This window comes from Diadema antillarum, unplaced genomic scaffold (assembly GCF_040938485.1).
Source record: "Diadema antillarum isolate AM-2024a unplaced genomic scaffold, OU_Dant_1.0 seq00000375_RagTag, whole genome shotgun sequence".
NCBI classification, from domain to species: Eukaryota; Metazoa; Echinodermata; class Echinoidea; order Diadematoida; family Diadematidae; genus Diadema; species Diadema antillarum.
Window position 1 is genome coordinate 463,859 of NW_027271374.1, and position 15,147 is coordinate 479,005.

The 15,147-nt window shown below is 39.5% G+C and overlaps 2 protein-coding genes across 2 annotated transcripts in view; both read right to left on the reverse strand.

The window, feature by feature from the left end:
* LOC139731478 (alpha-1,3-mannosyl-glycoprotein 4-beta-N-acetylglucosaminyltransferase B-like) overlaps nucleotides 1-3,921 on the reverse strand; it is a 119,697-nt gene extending 115,776 nt beyond the window's left edge. The window contains exons 1-2 of the mRNA XM_071642362.1: nucleotides 3,662-3,921; nucleotides 203-370 (exon numbers count right to left, since the gene is read on the reverse strand). Coding sequence (XP_071498463.1) covers nucleotides 203-370; nucleotides 3,662-3,746 — 253 coding nt within the window. The 5' untranslated portion in view covers nucleotides 3,747-3,921. The remainder of the gene's footprint in view (nucleotides 1-202; nucleotides 371-3,661) is intronic.
* Nucleotides 3,922-12,283: 8,362 nt separating this feature from the next.
* The window catches only part of LOC139731479 (sodium- and chloride-dependent glycine transporter 1-like), a 51,122-nt gene continuing 48,258 nt past the window's right edge, over nucleotides 12,284-15,147 (reverse strand). The window contains exon 14 of the mRNA XM_071642363.1: nucleotides 12,284-15,052. Within this exon, the coding sequence (XP_071498464.1) occupies nucleotides 14,921-15,052 (132 nt within the window). The 3' untranslated portion in view covers nucleotides 12,284-14,920. The remainder of the gene's footprint in view (nucleotides 15,053-15,147) is intronic.

The following is a 15,147-nucleotide window of genomic DNA, read 5'->3' on the forward strand; positions in this document are numbered from 1 at the left end:
AAAACATAATATATTTGCGGCACGAAATTTTCGCGAATTGCCACTTGCGTTCAATGCATATAATGTAGATAAGAAATTTCGCGTGCATTTTAATTTCGCGAATCTTCGCGCCCGCGAAATTCCCAAAATTAAAATGCATGCAAACATTCCTTGTTCTACAGTTAGGATAGACTCTAGCATACTCCTCCAGAGTTTTCTTTACCTCGAGCAGCCGAGCTGTTGGCAGCAGCTTCTGCCACCCGTTTCAGCTGCTGCTGGAGATGATGGAGTTCCACGGCCCGGGCCTGGTTCTGGCGCTCGGTGCTCTGAAGGCGATTACGCAACTCCTCCAGTCGGCTCTCGTACGTCTGGAAGTTGCCGTCAATCTCCCCTGATGCATTGGCGGGAGAAAAATCAAAAAGAGGATATGATACATCATAAAAAAATATTTTCCATTTCCAAATTAATCCATGCTACAGTACTTCATCCAGGATACAATGGCACAATGTACTCTTGTACGTGTAGCAGCAACGACTTGGGTTTCTAAACAATCCATTAATGCACAGGTTTACATGCTGTTGGTTTACTGTTTGTTTTGTATCAATGATCCATCTCTTGAATTTCTTCTTATATTTTTTCCCTTCTTTTCCTCATTTTTTTTTTTAGTAACTTCAGTCTCATGCTGAATTCAGATAATCCCAGAGAGTACAGTATCAAAGAAAAATGTTCAGCTATTTGCTAAAAAAAAAAAAAAGCAAAGCTTCCTTATAATACATTAATATGTATGTCCCCAAAATGTGTGTGAGTGCATCCATGCATTTGTAAGCTAACAAAAGTGGTGTACAGTAGAGTGGTATGGCAAAATTAGTTGGAGGGCATAAGGAAGCCTTTTCTAAAAAAAAGTTCCTACATGTACAAGTATTTGAAGATTAATCTTCATCACAATAAATGATAAAGTGCAATCTAAAAGCCTGGATGGTCTACATAAATTGTTAAATTGTACGTTGTCCGAAAGTTTACCCTCAAATGTAGTTCTACTTCAATGTAAGTACATGTAAGTACAGCCTGTATGTAATTTTACTGGTAAACAATCGCAAATGTCTGAAAATCCCACAACATCTAATGGAAGAAACAGCAGAGTGCAGTTGTCGATCGTTGGCATATAAACCACACTACACATACAGTGAACAGTGTCCTGTACTACTGTATACGCCAATATTTTCGTGTACAGATATCTTCGCGAATCACGGTATCAGTGGCATTTTCGCGTGTTGTTAAATTCGCGATTGATAGTAGTAGTAGGGTCTACTGCCAAGCCCGAGAAACACGTTCAAACACTTGCCAACGTACTCGTAACGTTTTTCCATTTGCATTGTGACTCCCAAACATGAAAATAGAAACGACACAGTAGAAGATTTATAAAATGAAACAATTACGGAATTCACAAGTACTCAGTACCTACCAAATGTTGCAATAAATAGAAGACAAAGTTTCAGAGCTGCGCTAGCGCTAGCGAAAGTTTTACATACATCCAATATACACGATTTATAAAATGAAACAATTACGGCATTCACAAGTACTCAGTACCTACCAAATGTTGCAATAAATAGAAGACAAAGTTTCAGAGCTGCGCTAGCGCTAGCGAAAGTTTTACATACATCCAATATACACGGCCCTGTCGCTGTACACAAGTGTCGCGCTAGCTACACCTAGCTGCGCACTGGCGTCTGCACGGCCCTGCACACACGGCGTCTGGTTCGAGCTACATGCATCCCTAGGCCTCACCCGGCCGTGTACCCAACCACGTCGAGCCGGTGTTCGTTCGCGTAGGGTAACATAGCACGGAGATTGCAAATTTTAAATGCATGTTTAGCATCGTACTGCACTTCCACAATCGGTCGCACCGTAGCCGCATTCTGGTCCGGCCAGCGTTGGATGCATTTTGTCATCAATTTGCACATAAGGTATGACAGGGTCATATTTTCGCGTGTCTTTAATTTCGCGATCAGCCCGAAGCTCGCGAATTTCGCGAAAATAAAACCCTCGCGAAAATAACGGCGTATACAGTATGTAGGCTGTATTGAAGAATTGAAATGTGAATAGTAACGTTCGCATTCATTAGCCAGACCAGACGCCATGCGAAGAACCCCAGTGACAGGGCTGTGTATGGTTGTCATATTACAGAGAACTAGAAACCTTTGGGTGCTTTTTCTGGAATCCCGCGACGTGATGTCACATCACATCACACATCCCCATTAATCCGGCACATACAGACAGCGCACAAGCTGTGAGATTTTCAGAGCGAGCATGCGCACGCACTGGAGGATACTGTATCCCCTGGTGCGCGTGCAAGCTCGCTCTGAAAATCTAAGTGCTGGATGCATGATGTGATGTGACGTCGCACCGCAGGATGATTCCAGGAAAGCGCCCAAAGGTTAGCGGGCGGCAGAATTGATGAAGAAAGTGAACTTGTCATACCTACAAAGTGATTAGTTTGCTAACAAACTGGAGTACCACTGGTACCCACCTACTCTATCAGTGTGGAATAGTAATTTGGAATATAATACAAAATTTGTATGCACAAGATAAGGTTAGTACTGATTTTATTTTTCTCCTTACGAACTTTTGTAAAAAGTCTTCAGTTTTGAAGTTGGTCTGGATAAATTCTGTGACAATGAACCCATTAAATTTAAGTTCGACGCCACGCCACCTGGTCATGATCCAGCTCATCTCAAGGACTAAACCTGAATCTGAATACAGAGGCTCAGCCTGCGTTCAGAATCTTTCATAGGTACCATAGGTAGGTAAAAGATGTCAGACTTCAGCTTCAAGAGGCTGATTCGTGTGCGGAGAGGTGAGAGCCGCAGAAAAAAGCACCGAAAATATTTAGTCGGATCAGACCGCTAGGTGCGGCAGTTTTGCATTGTGCGAACACGCTGGCACTGTTTTGATGGGTCGATGTGCATCGGTTGATTAAAACTCGATTTTTGTTTTTTTTTTAAAAAAAGGAATTTTTTTCTTCTGTTCATCGTGGATACGATAGTGGACATGTGTGTGTAACAAAAAATCACTGTGCAAAGTTGCAACAATTTATGTGTATACGTCAGATGCATGAGAGATGAATAAAAAGTGAACAGGGAGCTTCTTGAGTCTCTCTCCCCGAAGCCCTCATGAGGCTCCCGGCAGGCCTTGTGAGGCGGAGGAGTGCTCGTATTTAAAGGCAAGGCCGAGGGGGAGCAGGCCTCACTCGTGAGCGGGTTTCCCGGACTGCTAAAAAATAGAATCATTGTCTACTTTTACTAGACCTAGACATCTAGAGTGTAAGATCTCTAAATTTACACACAAATTAATGTATCACATCAATTTGTGAATTGAAAAAAGTGACGACAAAATTGGCTAATAATCAAAACATCATCATCAACCAACATATCGTCACTACACTTTTGTATATGTCAGATTTAGGGTAAATTTACATCGCTGACGTTAATATGAGTCACTCTAAATTTACTCTGTGTTGTTGCCATGCACCACCATTCATACACCAGCCGCTGGTGAGCTGTGCTGTAGCTGGGCCTATTTAGCTATCAATATCCGTACAATGTTGAACCCACTACTTATATCGGATGCCCCCTTGTATCCCCTACCTCCCCACACACACGTCACCGGTACCGGTCTCACTCACCCGTTCTCGACTGCAGCACCAGCAAGGAAAACGAACCAAAAATAGTTATCAGTATCAAATATTTTCCCCTCGATCGTAGGCCCATTTTATATGTGATGTGTAGGACTTCTGCGTCGCATAATTCTCCTGTTGGCGATTACTCGAGTTCCGTTAACGACATCACTCAACACAGGCGGTAGGCATCCAGTACAGTGTATGTCCAGTTTTATTTTGGCAATGTACCAGTAACCCAGCGGAATCGTACAATGTACTTTTGTACCGTCCCGTGCAACGTACGTATACACTGTACTGTACGAGCCAACTCAAGTACAAGATGTATTGCGGGCGTGCACCGGGCGATCGTAACCAGCCCTAACCCTGGCCTAGCTGTGGTACAGTAATTCTCGTAGACGTGTTCGTGTCTACGGAAATTCTACACGTTAGCGTCGTTTTCACAGGTTGGATTGCACACACGCTACTTTGAACAGTGAGTACACGACGGGCAGCGGAAGAGACAACACAACTAATGCTTTACTGCTGTCCGGGTATCAAATGACACACACATGTGAGGATGCGGGCGTAATAGTCATAACAAAATACAGTAGTGCTGGCGACAGAAAGTTCGCTTGGCTTTATTCAAAAATGATATGAATTATCAAAACTATATTGAATGCATTTATTCTCTAAACTCGATTCATGGTTATGATGAAAATTTACCGGGAGAAATCATGAAGCTCTTTCATTTAAAAGATCTGCTGTGTGTTTTCAATATTTTAAGAGTTAAATTTTAGTTGAAATGAAAATAATGTAGCTGTATGTCCCGGACAGGGGTCCCGAATCCCCTAATTCTTTTGACCTTTGAGCGTGTTTACCCAAATGTTGATATAGCCACAGCTTCATCCATTCATACACATAGTCCTACACTCGTAATATTCCAAGTTTCATTTGGATACTTCAAATGGTTGTTAAGTTACGCCGTCCACAAACCGATAACGGACAGAACGGACTGACAACCCGAAAGCGTAATGCTTCCGGCGACACTTCGCGGAGGGGGCATGAAAACTTTCTAGAGTACTATAGTAGGCCCTATAATGTCTGCAGAGAACCCTGTTGCCTTATCAAGATTCCATTCATACAACTTGGTAAAGAGGGCGAAGTGCATGAAAAAGGGATTTACATCTATTATAATTATATTCTGCCACACATGATATGCACCGGGCATGATTCGATCAAAATATTATCTGTAGACAGTCATCGAGTTCTTTCGATGCCTAGGAAAAATAGGAGAGTGTTTATATCACTTTCCATATCTCTAATACATTGTACCCTTGTTCCACAAAGATTTTTTTTTTCTCATTTGGTCACTCGGCGGAGGAATGCAAGCTTAGGTATGTTTGTTGCTTCCGGCCACCCACTGAGAGTGTATCGGATCACAGTCTGATGAATGCGATTTGTGTTGGCCGACTATCAGGTCGGTGTCAGACATGACGTCAGGCACGATCCGATGAGGCAAGATCGTCCCAAGCTGTCCCATAAGGGAACTACTAGTATTCGCCATGGGCTAAACTCCGACGCCGTTTCCAGTCACAAGTCGCGTCAAAGTTGAGAAAATGTCGTGTCTGTGTTTCAGAAAAGTGTCAATAATCCCGTTATCCAATGTGTGTCAGTTTCATTTCGTGCTGTAACTAAGTTTGTTCAACAGGCGTCCTATGACAGTCTGTTGAGTTTTCGACGATATTAATCAGTCATTGGAGAGGTTACCTTGAACCTTGGTTCTGGGGCTCTTCCGCAAATGGCATTGGTATATATCACCCTCACGTGCATATAGTCTGTGGAGCATGTTGGATCAGAGTCATCGAAACTCAACCAAACGCCGATTTTTTTCTTCCCCGCATTTTTGGGATCAGCCCATAATTATTATGAGCGGCTCCGATGGTCAGTGAAATGGAGGCTTTATCAAGTATTCGTGTAAGTAAGAGTATAATCACGGAACCATAAGGAATTCCACACTCATTGATCATAATCTTATTCACATTACTAGTAGCAGGCATACTGGGTATGCCAACCTTGTTATGTCGATAATAAGAAGTCGAGCGAATGTGTAAATTGATACTTTTCCAAAAAGGGGGAAAAAAGAGTGATCATAATGTGCAATTTTGGTCGAATTCAATGAGATATTACCGGGTTTTTTTTTTCTTCTGGACCTTCCCTATCTATAGGCCTACAAGCGAATTTTTACAAATGTAAAATAAGTGCGATTGCGACGATGTAAGACAAATAAAATGGTTTTAAAAGTTATCATAAAAAAGTCACCGATGATAATTATTATTCATTGCTGTATTCATTATACAGGTACTATTGATATTTGTAAGGGTAGTAATTGCGAGGATGATTAAAAGAAAATAATGGTATTATCTTATAAACTTATAATATAGAAGACATAAAAACGCCCATCTGAAGTCATAATGGTAACGTTAAAATATCCAGAAAACCTTTTCTGTCCCCCAAATCTAACCTCTGTGCCCATACTCTGCCTCCCCGCCCCCCTCTCTCTCTCTCTCTCCATCCGAGCTCCATTTCATTTTTTTTTTTTTGTGTGTGTGTGTGGGATATCAAAAATTGATCGCATTTGTTCTAACTTAGTTTAATCTCAGCGAAAATTGAATTTCCAACTATCAATTCGATTATGGAAAATTTGTTTATGAGTGGTAACAAAAGATGTGCGATCTGGTTGCAGCAGTATAGGAAATGACTCAATATTCTGACAGTATAAGCAATAAAATGTTTTCTAATAAGTGTGATTCATTGCGCGGCTGTGGACCGAATATAGAACTTAAACTGATGTAATTTCCAAAGAAACGAGAGTGATAATAAAGGTAAACGTAACTCACAAATGTAGGCGCTATTTTTTGTCACTCGCCCCACGGGGATTGTGGTTATATCTGATATCTTTCATGGAGGGTGGGGGGGGGGGGGGGGGGGGGGGTAAGTCAAAGCGGACCGATATTATTGACTTCGCCCGTCAAGTTCTGGAAAATTGTTTTGCAGGAATCATCATCGGCACTTTATACTGTCATAATATTATTTTACCATTCTAAAAAGATTTCCGGAAACTTGTTAGATTACTTTATCTGCATGCTCAATATCAGAAATAAATTTACAATGCTGGTTAAAGAGAGGGGGAAAAGAATTCTAATCTTCTCAAAAGTCTTACCAGTCTACGAATCATCCGTTATAACCATAGTGATGAGGAAGGTTTTGAAAATTCCTTACCCGATTTAACAATAAAAAAAATATTAGTTTTAAGTATGAACTTATTTCCCTTCATCTTCTGAAACACGAAGAATGGACAGTAAAAATATAAATATATATTGATAATATCCTAAATCAACCCCTCCCTTCCTCATGAAAAACGGGGGAAGAATTGCTTCTTGATCTTAGTGGGTTAACACGAAGTTACCGTGCCAGATCCAACACACTCCGATCTCTTTCTTGAGGTAATCTTTGTAAAAGATCACATGATGGGGACAGTACCTGTGGAGAGAGAGAGAGAGAGAGAGAGCGAATGGTGGCGCTGTTCATTTTCTGATCGTCAAGTTAGTTGAGAATTCCACAACTGGTATTACGTGCCATATGACCTTACTATTACTATCTATTTTTGTTAAAGTAAACAAATATATCCGCTCGCGTTCATTAATCTCTTTCTCCCTAACCTCATTTTCTCTCTCTCTACCCTCCTGTCTTTCTGTGAAGTTTTCGCGTTTATTTTAGACGTTAATCAAGTTTTGAGTGACCTGGATAATTTTCGTCTAAGTTCTTATCTTGATTATACAAGTTTGTCATGATGTGTAGGCCTAATCATTCTGATCGTAGTAAATTGTGTGAATGCATTTGGGGTTTACTATCTACAGCTGCAGCGTGATTAACAATAATGCTTGCATTTCTTTTGATAGTCGACAGAAGGAAAAGGGGATTGTCAAGGTATATCACCCAAAGTACTGCAACTATGTATTCAGTTGGAAGATATAGAGCTGTAGAAAATTGCCTAGTATCTCGTCATCTTTTGAACGATTAATACACATTTTTTTTTTTATTATTTGAGAAGTACACCCTCTTTCGATTCCTTCAAAACATTATAATCATTCTCTTTCTGAAAAAGGCAAGTCAGGTGGTCTTCCATTGTGGTATAAAAGTGAAAATATGTTGCTTTTTCTTCGTGTTTTCATTTGTTTTCCATATTCGTGACGTCACAAAGTGTAGAAGTCTTTTCATCCTGCGATGTTGGCACCAAAACTTTAAAAAAATCAATAAATTAGCTACAGATCGTCTGATTGTTCTAAACCTATATTGCTGCATTCATGTAAACCTGTATTTGGGTTTCATTCCCCTTTAACACATACACCGAAAAGCTAACGCACCAATAATCCACTACACTGTTATGATCGAACACACTCAATACGCTCACTTCACCCGCTCTCTTCCTCTCCTGCCACCACACACAACCGACTTACATCCCTACATGGCGATCCTCTGGATTACTTTGGGCCAAAAAGCTCTCAACCTCCACCTATATTCCCGGGGGGGGGGGGGGGAAGGGGGAGGGGGGAACACCCTCACGATATACATGTGAATGAATGCAGCAATATTAGTGGAACACATCACCGAAGTTTGAGGAAAATTGGACGATCAGTTGCAAAGTTACATTTTTTTTTTTTTAAATTTGGAGCAGTCATCACTGGATAAAACGATTCATACAATTCGTGACGTCACTTTCATAAGTACATCGATAGAAAAATATGAGCATTCCACAAATTTTGATTTCGTATGGAAAGTACGCATCCCCTTGACTTGCTGCATTACTGTACATGTATTCACATAATACAAGAACAAGTACATTGTGCAGGGCAATATTATTCCTCTGATTTCTGAAAGAAGTAAGTAAAGAGCTCTTTAATTTTGCTTGAAAAGTGAACATATGCTAAACTTTTATCATTTTCTTTTTGTCCTTGTCCGTATGTGACGTCACAAAGTGTTGTAGTCTTCCCATTCAGCGATGGTTTGTCAGAGTTTCTTCAAATTTCACAGATGTGTTCTTCAGATAGTCCCTCAGTCTTTAAACCAGTTCTAAAATTCAGAGCAACTTTTACTGTAGAAATATCGGATGAAACTGGTTCAATTCATTAAATCTGCAAACTGCAAACATCTTAACATAAAATTTCCAAATTGAGAAAGACATTTTTAATTACTGTATATATATATATATATATATATATATATATATATATTTTACATATATATACAAATACATAATTTACTTTTATATTGGCAATCTAAGGATCAGGTGGTTAAGCATTTGAAAGGCTTTGAAAAGTCTGCGACCAAAACAATGAATTATACATGAAACTCTGATAACGAATAGTAAAAACTTATCGGTTGTGTATCATTTTTGCGACTGTCAAAAGAAATTTTGCATGATAGAAGAATGTTTTCCAACATTGTGTATGAAATCTTACGGTGATATACCCCGAGTTCTTTAAAAAGAAGTTGAAAAATAACCCTATGTCACTTAAGTATACTCTTACGTTTTGTACCGAGAGTAACGGCTGTTTGTTTGTTTGTTTGTTTGTTTTTTGGTTTTTTTTTTTTTGGGGGGGGGGGTTCTAATATATTCAGTGTAAATCCATATCTACCTCTACAGTGTAGCAGCATATGAAATGAATCTAGTTTTTCAGGGTGGCAAAATGGCCACGAACTTTAAAATATATATACATGTACAAGTACTGTAATAAAAAAAAAAAATATCGGCTCTAAATTGCAGAACGGTGGTATTTGGGACTTGAAGATTTAATATTCTAAGTTGCACTGTGGAAACATATACACCTCATTAGTCGACATTAAAGAGAGAACACAGACTCACTCAAGAACATTTCGGTTGTAAGCCACTTTTGTTTTTAATGATAGTGAGCACAAATGAGAAATACTGAAACAGATCCAATTTTGTAACAAAACCCAAGACAAAAGATGACATAAGTATCCAATTAGTTTCGTATGATTAGTACACCTCCCTGTCCAAATCAGCATTCAAAAAGCCTGGAAAGAATGAACACATACCCTGGAACTGGATATCTCCCACTCAGAGATGGTAAATTATCTGGATTGCTGTATTCCTCTTGCATTCATTGATATATTGATATATTGAGAACTATATCATCACATAAACATATCAAAAGATTCTACACATTCACATAGTGACATTGCTACTAAAAAAGAAGAAGCAAAAACAAAGAGTTGAACATATAGTGAATCATCTCCTACACGCATGAACTACCTCTACACTTTAATTACATCTCTATTTACATAGGCATACATTCAGAGCAAAACTACTATCAATTCTTTTTTGTGCATTTTTTTTTTTTCTGTTGTCTTGTCTATATATTTCACACCTTCCCTAATAATGCTCGCTATAGTCCTGTATCGGATACCGATAAACTTGACACTGGTTCCCTACAGCTTGGCTCTTGTCGGCCAAGCTACACACACTGTATACTCTGCATACCATGTACACACACTGCAGAAGCCTTCCCCACCACCGCAACTACCTGCAACATCGGATGATCCACTCTGCTGGAGAATGAGATTTGATCTTTGCTGATGGACAGCACAAATTCTGACTCCCATTACGAGAATTAATATCTCTTCTCCATTTGCATCAGAAGTTAACCAGAAGATGACGCTGTGCAGCAGATTGCAAGCTTTAATATTGTTTTTCTCTATCAAAAACAAAACAACACAAAACAGAACAAACCTCAATCGAACTCTAGTTTCAGCAAACAAGAAATAAAAAGAAATATTAATCCTAAAAGTGTATGATATTCCTTGAATCCATTAACACAACTTCTGGTTGTCTTGGCTAGCAGAACATGTTCTTTCTGTGTAAATACTACCCCCTGGGGGTAAGAAGAAAGTCGAGTTGTTTCAACACAACGAGTGGCCACCTTGAGCAGAACCAGTACAGCCTGCAGAAACTTCCGCAACGAGGGGGAACTACTACCTCTCCTACGAATGGACGACTAAACGAGGAGTCCTGCCGTAACTCTCTGTGTCATTCTCTAGGCACCGACTACTAAAGCATCGTCACGGTAACACCGGGCATAGTTCACACTATTTGTGCAAACTATTAATACTGTTGTTACAGTTTGCAGGTTTTCCGCAGGAGAAGGAAATGAAAGACTTCATGTCGGAGGGAAAAAACTGAATAAATCTGGAATTGCTACCTAGTTAATGATGAAGACATCACGATAATTACTACACCAGTCCTATAGACTGAGGAGACCAAACAAGAGATGTTAAATCACATCAGGGAAAGCTATTCTAGATGATGCAACTCTCTATGAGAACTACTCAGTCTAAAAAATGTCAATATTGTGCCTGAAATAAAGGCTTAAAATACCATTAAAAACATGACAAATTTCATTAATAATAATCGTGTTTTTAAATAAAAAGACAAAAAATAATCAGACAATTGAGTCTTGATTCTGACAAGTCTACCTATCACACACTGATCAAAGTCCTTAGCATATGACTCACAGTCACAATCAATGAATGACGGAAGTTTCAGTGATGCAACAAATTTTACTCTTTAAATGAAAACAAAAGAGAGTTTACCCAGAAAGCAAGAGAAATGGGAGACATTTTAAAGGCATGAACAGTGAGAGCAATACATCCAATAAATTTTGATATCAACATTAAACATTACCTCCCTCGATCGATGAAAGCCTACACTTGATCAATGCGAAAGTGAAAAGGGTGCATGTCGGGGATAATCAGCAAGATTACAACAAAAGCACCCAACGAAAATTTAAAAGCACACTGTAAAGAATGCAGAAGTAGAGAGCGGGAGCAGGACATAGAGCAGAGCAAAGACTAAAGGGACAAGTCGGGCATCGGTGCGACTACTTTCTTTATCGCTTTAAAGTCTATACAAAGTTATCTCAAGTTTATTGTACATATTCATAAATACTGGGAGGTATCCACCATTACCTTCCTTATATTACATGTGGCTCGGTATCTACGAAAATGTCATCTGAAAATACACCACCTTATATTATAAATCTATGTATCATCATCATTTTGCAAAAGATAAACAGAATGTACACATATCTGGAAACAACAGAAATATACCAGAAGGTAAATGTAAATCATTTGTACATAAATACCAAAAAAGAAAAAAATGACATAAGTAAAACTATGACAAGGATGTAGACATATTTAAGACAATTTACAAAGAGGGGTACATTTCAGTTAAAAACCCTGTAAGAACTACCGCCCAAGAGCTGATGCCCCTCCTAACAGTATTCTCCTCCTCTCCTGTGGTTCTTCCGTATCTTCCTTTGGCCCCTTAACATTTGTGGTCTCATCAATGATGCAGTCGATAAAAACGAGAAAGCAAAAATAAGATCATGGTGTCAAGCTGCACTCACCGTCGCACCTTTCTGTCAAATGCTTCATGATGTTTCTATCAAGATGCTGTGACAAATAGCTTGACAGGAGGTCCTTGAATTTCCACAGAGGGAATTTAAAATATACAAAATCTCATTACCCTCAAATAAGTTATTGAAAAAAAGAAGAGGAACACAACTAATCTTAAGCACTTTGGAAGCCACATCAACCTAAATTTAATTTTCAACACAAATATAAGAACGACTACAAATCCACATCAAAACCAGAAATTTCTTGCAGGTTGGGAAGAAGAGAGTCGGGGGCCGTTACAGATGATATCCAGTGGACGTGCTTTTTTCTTGGTCATTAATCTACATTGCCTCTTGATCATAATTCAGATGCATATTTTAGCTATACGTAGATATATACACACACATATATATATTAGAGGTCCTACGCTGACGATTCCTTACGCATTGCACCAAACTTATCAGGACTACCACATGCGGAGGAAGAATGCTCACAGAAATCTTGCTGAGGCAAACTTTGCTGTCCGTTAGAGGTGATCTTTAGCTACCATATTAGGGAGTATCTATTCCAGACAAGTTAACATTACAATTTATTAATGTAGAATAAATTAATAGAGAGATACATACAATGCTCTCTTGAGATGTGTTCATAATGTGATTAACTTTGCTTAGTCCCACATTCGACAAGTCTTTGTAACGGTACATCATATTACACTGGCAATTCCCACATGTTACAGATTAAGATCGCTGTAAGTTTGGACAAGTTTAGAATTCTGTCCTGAAAACAATAACAGAAGACACCCCCCTTGTCCGATCAGAGTCCACAAATATTTAACCTACTTTTACTTTATTCTATATATATAATTCTTTTCATCTGTTAGAGACTTTTTTATTTTATTTTACACACTTAGGTACATCTGTACCTGCAAATTCCTCTCAAGAAGAAGAATAAACAAAGTATGTCCGCAGCTCTCCCATACAAGTAATTCTCCCCTCCCATCCCTACACAGTCAATCTGTGTGTGTTTGAGTATGCATGATTCCATAAACATGTTAATTGATGCCTCGGAATGCTTTGACAGATTGGATTTAAAAGTGTAAAAGTGATGATGGGTTGCCCTAAAGTAGCACACAGCCTTAAATAAACAAAAATCAACAAGCATTAGAGTATCATATTGGGGTTCTCTGGATGCAAGGAGCTGGCTACCCTGCAACAACTCTTGACTCAAAATGTGAGCAAATTAATTGACAAATGGAATGTTCTAGCATAACCAAGGTATGTATAAGGAAACCAAAAGCCTCTCTTAACAACAATAAAAAAAGGTAACTTAAATCGCTAAAAAAATAAGTGACAGCACCAAAGTAATATGTTGTACCACAAATGCACTGAGGCAATTAACAAATATACAACACCACTTAGTAGGAATACTGCCCTCTCTTCCCCACAGGCATACAGGCTAACAATGTGCCTGTATCCACATCTATAGTAACTGCTATAAAAGAATAAATAAGTGAACAAAAATCACAGTGCTGAGAGGGGGCGGTGTTTTGAAGATTTACCTTAACCCCCTCTGGACTATCATTTGTATAGTTTACCACACATCAGCATATAATCAAACATACATAGAAGGAGATAAACGCTTTCACTTATAAATTTCACAAGTCAGTTGGGCTCTTGTTACAAAGTAAAGACATGCGGTAAATGTAATACAAATTATTATTCATCTCTGCATGTTGTTCAGCAGATCACTCTTAAAACAAACTATGCCTGACTTATTGGAAGGAGTTGAGAGTGGGCAGAGTCTTCGGCACCTAGCATCGCTCGTTTGCGAGCAGATACTCACACCATGACAACTCACCGGGACATTTACCACATGCCACTTATGTCAATTGAATGGGGGGGGGGGGTATACTTAATCAAACTTGTGACACATTCTCCTTACTTCTGTCGTACTAATTCAAGCCTTACCTATATTAGTTTTCATCAACTGTTGGATATAGTGAAATTAAACTCTTCGGCCATTTCCTGATCCACATAGCGCACGACTAGAGAAAGAAGGAAAACAAGAGTTTGCATAGCATAATGCTAAGAGATGCACATAGTATGTTGAGCAAATCAAAGGTTTTTTGAAGGATAGGTGTTGACAAAACTTTCAGACTATCTCTAAAACAGAGGTTATTTCATTCCATTGATTAAGCAACTGAGGGCAGATGGCACAATGATACTTTGCTAGCTCCCTGCCTCATGGCCCACACAGATACTGTGCTCAAAATTTGTGTGCGAACAGAGCACATATTGACCCCTTGACCCCTCTCCGGACAAGCAAGGGCAAGCGACAACAATCTATTATCCTGATTAGGATAAACGAATCACCACAAAACTTAAGTATCATTTCATCGGCACATCGGACCACACAAACTAAAAACTACGCCACAAAAGCCTCCATGCGGACACCAGTCTCAATCCCAATCTCCTTCTGCCAGTGGCTTGAACGCAACATCAGACAAGAAGGACGGATTGACACGCTTCGTCTCTGCATCCTCTCCGGTTGCACACATAAAAAAGTTTTAGGCACAAAAGGACGTACAAAGTTCTTCCTTGACATCACAGGCTGTTGTTTGTTTCGGGTTTTTTTTTTTCACCTAATTCAGTCCATTCTGTTTTTCTTCTTTTTCTCTCTCTACTAGTAAGAAAGTGCGGGCAAGTAAGTGATAATATCGCTGCAAGCAGCAGTGTGGGGTGTAACGAAGTGCAGAGAACCGCATGCTAAACTGCCACAAGCACGAAGGCTGCAAGGGGTGTAGCCTCCTCCTTAGATAGCTGTGTTATCCATTTTCTCCTCTTCCGCGTCGTGCCCCTCGAGAAGCGGGTATCCCGCCTTGAGCCGATCGCCGTTTCGCAGAGGTCCCCACTCTACAGCCGGGGATGTGCTGGTCTGCCACCTCTGTAGGGAAAAAAAAGGTACAGATTGGAGGGTAATAAAATTTAAAAATGATGATGTAACCTTCCACCCTGGCCGTTTCTCTCACACTCATTTTC